Here is a 9,272-nt window from a genome sequence, read left to right as displayed (position 1 = left end):
TGCGCGCGGCAACGCTTTGGTGTGCGCGCCCGTGTTCGTGGTTGTGGATGCCTTGTGCCGTGTCTCGTGTATTTTTTTCTTGCCTCTCATCTCTCTCTCTGTTTGACTCCCCATACGTCCCAGCTGCGGGCGAATTTCCTGTCATCTTCTCAGCAGAGCGACGATCAGGGGGAATCTGTCGTCGGTGTGGCGGCTGTGCTGATGGGGGGGCAGTGGCGACATTGGATGGCCGCCGCTTCATACAAGCATTTATGTATATATCTATTTCTATGTGTACCTCAGATCCTTCGTTCTCCCTCTGTCTTGTTGTTCGTGCCCTTTTTTTTTTGGGAGTTTCGGTTTTGCACCCTCTCTGGGGTATGCGCGGGCGAACAAGGAGGAGAGAAGCGGTGCTTGCTCTCCTGGGAAAGGCATCTCGCACAGCCATCCCCCCCTCAACTCGTCGTCTTGGTTTCGCTCCCGTCTCGGTCTCTCTGTGCCAGCTTGTCTGGATGCTCCTCCCTAGCTCAAGCCCTAACCCACTCATTATGGCGCCCAGAGCCGAGCAGGTGCACATGCACCCCAAGCACGGAGAGCGTGCTGAGACTTCATTGTGGTTACCTTTTTTATTCAATGAGGGCGCCGTGCCACTCACCTCGTCAGTGCATCTCGCCGTTTCTTGTCTTTCTGCTGATGGCTTTCTATGTGTGTGCACGTATGCGTGTGCCTGTGGTCCGTCACCCTCTTCTTGCCGGTCGGTGGCTTTATTTTTGCTTCGCCTTAGGTTTGTCGCTTCGCTCAGTTGGATTCCACGCTACGGGGACGTATGTCGGCGACGAGTCCGTCCGCGCGGTGTATGCCTTTCTTACTTGCTTTTCCATGCTCCTCGTCACGCTATCTCCTCTCGTTTTTGTGTTTCCGGTGGCGTGCATGTCCTGATAGCCGAGCTGGGGGTGCCACGCAGCGTGTGGCATCTCAAGGTTCAGCGCATCCCACACTCTGTATGGGGTTGGCAGAGCAGTTTATTGCTGCAGATATCGGCTTTCAGGCCCTGGGTAGCGCTGCGCCAGAGAGACCTGCGACAGCGAACACGTGTACGCCATGCATATGATGGGCAGCGTGTCAGCGTGACTCGAGCGCATCCCACCCCCGACCCTCGCTGCCTACAGCCGTGTAACCTCATCCGCCGCGAGGGATGCGCCGCATTGCGACCGGCACAATGGGCGCGGCTGTGAGGCGACCTGCGGGGCGTCGGGTGGGTGGAGTAGCGTTCGGGGCAGAGACCGTGCTTAGAGAGCTGAAGCGGAAAATCTGTAGCGCGTGTGCCTAGCGCCGCTTGGCGGCACGCGGTGAGGCCTGCCAGAACCCGGGGGGAGATCAAGTGGAGCTCGACCTCATGCTGTATGGCAGAGAAATGGACACGGCGGCACGAAAAGGAAAGAAGTTCCTCGGTGGAATCGGCAGTGGTAGCGGGGGCGTGTCCTTTTAGGAGCTGCGCAGTTTTGTGAACGTTGTTTGCCTACTCGCATGTGCGTGTGCGTGTGGTCGTGCTTGCCGTGTGGGGAGCTCCTTCCTCGGCTTTCTCTCTCTGCCAAGGATGTGCGGTTGCAGCCGCGCCTTAGTTTGGCACACGAGGGCACAAGCATACATTGGCACTGATATACAGGACCACGTGGATCTTTCGGGGGATTGCCTGCATGTAAGTATTAGTCTTCGTCTTCGAAGGTTGTGCTTCTCACACCTCTTCACGGTCACTCGCGTTCGCTTGTGTCTTCTCTCTCCTTTAGTAGTAGTAGCATGTTTTGTTGTCAGCGCGTTCTCCGCCCCCCATCAACGATCTATATGTTTCTGCACCCTTCCTTCCTCTTCTTTTCCGTCTCTCTGTATCTCGATTTCTTTTGCGTCTGGGCTCAACGACAGTCGGAGAGGGATTGAGGAGTGCGCGTGTCGGTGTCGATGCCGATATGGGAAGCGCATGCAATAGGAGTAACGGCCAAAGAAAAGAAGAAAAAAGCGAAGCCACCCCCCTCCCCCCGTACGTGACGGCGACAGATGGTGGTAGCCTGACGACAACCACTGTGTCTGCCACGGTCTAACGGGGGAACACCAACGACGGGAATGGCCGGGCTTCAACCTCGAAGGCTGTGTGGACAAGGAGCTTCACATTGCTCGCTGAAGCACCTTTCTCTTGCATCTTCGCTGTGCAGAGAAGGAGCGTGCCAGCAGCGGTTTTTCTGTTCGATGGGTGTCGCTTGCGCACTGTGACGGCAAACAAAAAACAGGAAGCCATGGGCTGCAGAATGCTTTCACGCTTTCTGTCTGTGCGCCCAGCTCGGCCTCGCGTGCTCTCAGTCAGGTGCTTCTCTCACACTGCGTGAACGGCTCGCGCAGAGAGGCGCAAGGACTGGAGGGCGGCGCCTTTTCTGTTCCCTTCTTCCCTGCGGCCTTCAATGGTGCCTCCTGATGTGCGTCGCCGCCCCCCTCCCCACGTCTCCTGTCGGCTCCCTCCATCGCTTCCTTTCACATTCTTCTCGAATACTGTGACGAGTTTTATTTGGCGTGTTCGTTTCGCACGTGCTCCGTGGTTCCCACACACCCACACTAAACGCATAGGAACTGCAAGTCATGCCACCCACCACATCGTCGATATCCCGATCTTCACAGCCGGTGGCCACGGCCGCACCGCGACCGGTTGGTGCACAGCGGAAGCTCTCCAAGGAGGTGCAGGAACTCATCGATAAGCGCACGGAGGAGCTTAAGCAGGAGACGGGGCAGCATGAGAAAAAGTTTATACAGGGTCGGTGGGTGACCGACACAGCCGCCCTGCGCAACCGCGGGGCGCGCCGACGGGAGGAGCTGAACCGACAAGCCCCCAAGAGACTCGCCAAGGTGGACATGTACTATCAAATGGAGGAGGACAACACCGGGCTTTTGCTGGACGATCACGAAGTCGCTGACCGCGTCTCGCAGCGCGACATTGCCAGTGGCGTGGATCTGCAGACCCAGCAGAAGCGCTACAGCCTCGTGCTGGATAAGCTGGGGCCCTACAAGATTGACTTTTCGATGAACGGCACGCACCTGCTGCTCGCGGGCCTGCGCGGTCACATGGCCAATATTCGCTGGAAATCCTTTCACCTTGAGGGCGAGACACAACTGAAGGACCGCATCAGCGACGCCATCTTCCTGGTCGACCACAGTATGACGGCAGTCGCGCAGAAGAAGTTTGTCTACATGTACACGAAAGAGGGAACGGAGATGCACCTCCTCTCCAAGATGGCGCACATGGACCGCCTTGGGTACCTGCCAAGGCACATGCTGCTCGCCGCCACCTCATCCACCTATAGCACAATGCAGTATCTGGATATTAGCACTGGGCAGGAGGTGGGCACCAAAGTGCCCGCCGTCATGCGCGACCCGACGAGCTGTCTCGCCGTGAACCCCAGCAATGGCGTCGCCGCCACATGCGACCTGCGTGGCGTTGTGAAGTTTTGGTCACCAACGGTGGTGGACCCGCTGTTGCAACTGAAGGGCCACAAGGGCGTCATCGAGGATATCTGCTTCCACCCGAATGGCCGCTTCTTTTTGACCCTCGGCGGCGACCACGCGATGAAGGTGTGGGATTGCCGCACGCTCCGCACGCTAGAGGAGTACGCCGTCACCTATAGCTTTCACACACTCGACATCTCCAGCAGCAGCCTCGTGGCGCTCGGCGGTGGCACAAACGTGCACATCTGGAAGGATATGTTCACCGCCGCCAAGCCGAGCTCACCCTACATGAAGTTTGGCCTCGGCTACGGCAATATTGCCGAGCAGGTGCGGTTCTGCCCCTTTGAAGATGTGATTGGGATCGGCCACTCGCGCGGCTTTACGTCGCTGCTGATCCCGGGCTCTGGGGAGGCGAACCCCGACTTCTACTACGCCAACCCACACGAGACGGAGCGGCACCGCAAGGAGCGGGTGGTGACGAACCTGCTCGACAAGCTTCCGCCAGACACCATCTCGATGGATATCCAGGTCCCTGGCGTTAATGAAAAGCGGCTGGCAGAATACAACGAAAATCTGCGACTGAACCGCAAGGCGCGGGCGATTCGCGAGAAGAAAATGCGGCGCGCTAGCAAGTCGCTGGGAGAGGCGGCGCCGACCGGTCTCTTGGTGGGCCGGGACGAAGAAGTGGATGAAGAACTCGGCTACAAGGAAGCACCCAAGACAAAGGAAGTCAAGTCGAAGCAGGAGCTGCAGCGGGAGCGCAAGATGGCAAAATGGGACAAGAAGGACAGCGCTGATAAGGTGCGCAGCAAACAGACGCTCCGCGCCTCCCGCATTGCACAGCGTAACCGCGCGCAGATGGCGCGCGACGCACGCAACGGAGTGTACGACGAGAACGCGCTGGACGCTGAGGAGACAGAAGCGCTCGCTGCGGCGTCTCGGGCCGCAAAGCAGCACAAGAAGCTCGCTCGTAAGGAGGCACTCGAGATAGCGAATGACATTCGCGGACAGCTTCGACAAGACTTGGACTACGATCTGGAGGCGCCTCCAGCGCAGCGTCGTCGTCTCCAGAAGTCATACCACGGCAGCGACAAAGACGGTCGCGGCGCTGAGGAGCGTGGCAGTAGCGGGCCAGAGGCCGTGGCACGTACGAATGCCGCGTTCAAGCGCTTCCTCCGGTGACGTTGGGGAAGCGAACGCACTCACGAAAGTGCGAAAAAAAAACACGAAAACGGCAGAAAGTTCTTGGTGGACTCAAAGATGGTGCCAGAGCCTCCTCTTCCTCCTCCGGTGGCGTAGGGTGACAGGGGGGCCACAGGAGTTTCCTCCCCCTCCCTCCTCCCCTCTCTTTCGTTCTTTACGTCTGCCGTACTTCCTGTATCCTTGAACGTGCCTGTGCAGCGGTAGGACGTGGCTTTCCCCCTCACCCGTGAGAGCGCGTTTCACTCGAGCTTCTACAGACACCTACGCATGCATCCACCGGCGTGCGTGCCTTTCGCACGTGTATGGGACGTCTGTGGACATGCCATATGCCCGCTCTCAGCTCTCCCTGTTTTTCTGCCCGCTCCCTCACCGCCAGATCTCTCGCTCGACATCTGTGGGGCGTGCTGGTTAAGGCGCGCTGCGTTTTAGACTTTGCGTTTCTACCTTCTCTTGTTTTGTGTTGTTGGTGTGGTCTTAACCGCTTAACCGAAAGGGAAGACGGGAGTTCAGTTCCTCCTCCTCCCTCTCTCTCGCACACCCCCCTGAACCCCATCAGTCATGCAACACGCGTCGCCGCTTCCCTTTGTTGGGCGTCATCGATCTCCCCCCTTCCCTCACCTTATCTGGCGCAGTCGAGGCAAAACGCACGAAAGAGGCGGGAGGGGAGGGGAAGGGAAGGGGGTGATGCAAACGCATAATGGTGTCTTAAGTCGAATGAGGTTAGTTTTTTTTTGCGGTTCGTGTGCACATGTCCTTCTTCTAACGCATGTGCGGCGGGGCCTTTTTTTTTCGCGTTGTGCGGTAGGCGTGCGCGCGCACACACAGGCACGCTCCAAACAAATGAGATGAACGGTAGCGTGGCTAGGAGAGAGTCGGAGTAGTGAAGATACATTCGGAAGGGGGTGTGATGCTCTGTATATGTCTGTGTGCATGTACACTTCTCCGTACATGTGCGCAGATGCGGGTGTGCTCACCTCACTACTTCTCTCTGTCCCACTCATCCATGCATCTGCGAGCGGCGTGAAACGGTCGATGCGACAGCCGTACATGTGGGTAGGTGTCTGCTGCCACATTCCGTCCCCCTCGCTCTACCACAGACCTTCACCTGCGTAGAGCGCTTCTTTACGTCTGCGCATGCCTCTCCTTTGTCAGAGGAGGGGGGGGGGCGGGTGAGGAGTGAAGCGAGCGCACGCAGACAGGGAAAGCGGCTTCCACTTTGATGTGCGCTGCCTTGGCTGCGGCCGCGCACATCGGGGATGATTCTGATTCATGCACGACTGGCTTCCTGCGATACCGTCCTTCATCTCTTTCCTACTCTTCCTACGTGTATTGCTTATGTCTTCTGCTGCTACTACTGTTTTCGTGTTGCTGTTGTGACTTGTCTTCTTCGCAACCTCAGGCACTCGCGTGCCTGCCTATGTGTGTGTACACTGGCAACTGTGTAGGAGAAGGCACAGCGGGGGGAGTCTTTTTTTCTTTTGAAGGGTAAGCAAAACCACTTCCTGCAACGTCCTCTTTTCAGCCCGTGCGCGTGCGTCCGTGGATGGACTCCTGTCGCGGGCCATCGCGACGGTGGGGCCATTGTATACCTTCCACTGACACCTCCATAAACGCAGGTGCCTGCGTTTATACACGCAGATCAGCACGCGTTCACACACATGCACACATACGCGCCGCTACGTACACGACCCAGTGAGAGAGAGAAAGAGAGTGACAGTCCATCATCATACGCGCTGGTGTCCTACCTCAGCTCCTTTTTGCCCCTTCCCCCCTCCCCTGCCGTCCCTGTGGTATTGCTCCACCGCAGGGTGGCCATTACTTGGCAGAATCATCCACACCAGTTGCCCCCGGCTCACTGCCATGAAAGCCAAGCAGAAACTCGAACAGTAAGACGGAGCCAAAGTGCTCCTGACGTGCAACACCACTCAGAGAAAAGAAGAAGGAACAGAGAAAGGCCGCTTTCCTTTTCTTCCTGCTTCAGATTTCCTCATTCGTCTCCTCCCTCGCGCGACCCACTTCCGTGACTGCGCGTGGGCCCGCGTGCACCTTCCACCTCTCTCTTTATAGTTCTTCATCAGAGACATTTCTGTCTCCTTTTTCATTTTCGAACGCTTGGCTGCACCCCCCTCCCTTCCCTTTCCTTTCCTTTCCTCCTCTTTACTTGTTCTCTCTTGGCGTGGGTGATTTTCATTCGCAGACTGGCGGCCGCCTCGCGCGGCAACGCAACTACTCGCTTCTCTTCCTGCCCTCCCTCATCTTGTGCTCTCTCCCTCAGTGTATGCGTGCTTGTTTAGGCGTGTGCGGTGCTCTTGTGGCCGGTGGCGCGTTTTGAATTCCTGCTCGCCTTGCATCGCGTCACACACTCACTTTCTTGTCTCGCCTGTCGCTCTTACTGTCCCGCTATCATTTGAGGCATACGCTATGCCTATAGATCTGACACCCCTCTCGCTGTTTTTTTTTTTCTGTCTGTGTCTGGTATGCCTTCGTGCGCCTGCCTGTCTGTGTGCTCCCTCCCTCTCCTTCCGCTCGATGCGCTCGTGCTCTTTGGCTTTCATAAAAACAGAAAACGAAAGAACAACGAGATCGAGTGCGTCTACACACCGTTCGCGACTCTTGCGTGCATGGCGTGGTGAGTTGGCGACGTTGTCTGACCTCTGTAGTCCCCCTGAGCGGCCATACCCTGAAGCTTATCACACGCGCGCGCTCCCGACTGCCACCAAAGGATTTTCGGTATTCGTTTCGTCGAAGTCCTGACAAGTGCGGGTAGCTCTTCCGCGGATTTCTGCGCATATGATGTCCCTCCGACAACATCTGTTCAATCAACGCGAAGTCGTCGCCGTATTTTTGGATCTTGGCGATGCAACGGTGCACATCACGGATGTGGCCCTGCCAGCACCGCACTCAGCGCTCGCGCCCTTGGGAGGCGCTGCTGCTTCTGCGCATGTGCCTCCTCTGACACGCCTGGATGTGGTACGTGAGGCGCTGGTTGCGTTCGTGCGCGCCAAGGTGCTTTTTGTCCCCCGAACCGCGCTCCTCACCTTTCGCCTGTACGTCGTGCGCGCCGGCGGTGCCACAGGAAAGGGACACGAGAACGGAGAGGCAGTGGTACAGGAGCTATCGGCGCTGGGTCCTGCCGGTGCGACTGGCGGCCGTGCGATGCAGACCGCCATCAAGGCCCTTGATCCCAGTCTGCGGGGCCCGAACAACAGCTGCGAGAGCGGTGCTGCGTCGTCGTTGCCGACAGTCTACACCGGAGTGGTACGGTGCCTGAAGCGGCTTCTCGAGGAGGCAGAGCAAGCGCAGCGGCAGCCCGCCGACCAGGCGGTGATGTGGATGTCCGAGAGCGCTTCGGTGACTGTGCTCGAAAACTCATCCTTCGCTTATACGAAGGGTCCCCCAGCTGCCACGGCTTCTAGCAACAACGCAGGGCTGCCTTCCGCTTCGCCAACTCGCGGAGGCCCACCAGCGACTGCTGCAGCGGTAAACCAGGAGGTGTGTGCCGTGATGCACGGCATCGTCCTGCGCTCGCGGCAGTGCCCTCTTACACTGCCGAGCTCTCGCGCGCAAGCCAAGGCTTCGACAACTTCGTGCAGCGCGGGCTGCACTCCTACCACTGCGGCGCCACACTGTTGACTCGATGTTGTTTCACTAGCTCCCCTTGACAGCGTATCTCAGACACCACTGTCTTGCTTTTCCGCTAACACCGGCAGCGCTGCGGCAACGGGAATACCGCATGAGCGCGCACCGCCACTGTCAACTGAGCTGAGCATCGACGATTCCTGTGCCTGCGCGTTGCTCGACCCGGTGGAGCTCACAGGTATTAGCCACCGCGGGCTCGCACTCGGGCCGGCACTCGCTCGACTCATCTCCCTAAAGGAGCGCCGCACTTGCTGTTTTGTGCGCCCCCTCACTCGCTGTTGTGGATCTTCTTGCATTCGCTCCGACGTCTGCAGATGCAGGGCCAGCTTCCCTCTTGAGCCGTGCAGCGTTCAATGCCGGCGATGGAACCACCTCCCAAAAGCGAAGAAGCACGTCCTACATGCTGTACGTCCCGGCTGCTGAAGTGATAACTGGTACTACCGCAGAAAAAAACATCACCTCACAGCTTGCTCCTTCGCCGAAGCCATCGGTGCCGTCAGCGTCTTCGCGGCGCTCAGAATTTCCGCCGGTACTAGCAATGCGGGCCGGAAACGGCAGCACTTCTGCGCAGTCGTGGTGTGTGTGCGCCCCTGTCGGCACAACGCACCACTCCCTCCTCGACATGCCCGTGCAGCGCGGCGCCGCTTCCGCCGAGCAATCGCCGCAGCAGATCAACCTACGAAGACCCATCAGGAACAGTGCTACCGCTGCTGCTGCTGCTAGTGCGGGTCTTCCGACTCCTTTGAAAATATTACGCGAAGAGTTGGAGATCGACCTTGCCATGGAGCGACACGGCAGCACCACGGCCGACGAGGTTCCCTCTCAATCACCTGAATCTTCGACGAAGCTGCCAACCCTGCAGCTGAACCGAGCAGCCACCTACGACGTGTGCACGCAGGGACGACGAGCGCAGGCTGCTCTGAGCCCAAGTGGGCGAGGCCCGAAGAAGGGCCCACCGCGCCCTC

At 58.4% G+C, this 9,272-nt stretch overlaps 2 protein-coding genes across 2 annotated transcripts; both read left to right on the top strand.

Annotated features, from left to right (window-relative positions):
* Positions 1 to 2,604: 2,604 nt before the first annotated feature.
* On the top strand, positions 2,605 to 4,647 carry LDBPK_230790 (hypothetical protein, conserved; the record flags this gene model as incomplete). Its single annotated transcript, XM_003860931.1, has 1 exon — positions 2,605 to 4,647. One exon carries the CDS (start codon positions 2,605 to 2,607, stop codon positions 4,645 to 4,647), a length of 2,043 nt encoding a protein of 680 aa, XP_003860979.1.
* A 2,811-nt stretch (positions 4,648 to 7,458) lies between these two features.
* On the top strand, positions 7,459 to 8,301 carry LDBPK_230780 (hypothetical protein, conserved; the record flags this gene model as incomplete). The annotated part of the gene is made up of 1 exon (XM_003860930.1): positions 7,459 to 8,301. One exon carries the CDS (start codon positions 7,459 to 7,461, stop codon positions 8,299 to 8,301), a length of 843 nt encoding a protein of 280 aa, XP_003860978.1.
* Positions 8,302 to 9,272: the final 971 nt, after the last annotated feature.

The sequence above is a fragment of the Leishmania donovani genome, chromosome 23, assembly GCF_000227135.1.
Source record: "Leishmania donovani BPK282A1 complete genome, chromosome 23".
Classification (NCBI taxonomy): domain Eukaryota; phylum Euglenozoa; class Kinetoplastea; order Trypanosomatida; family Trypanosomatidae; genus Leishmania; species Leishmania donovani.
This window is presented reverse-complemented; position numbering and strand designations above follow the sequence as displayed.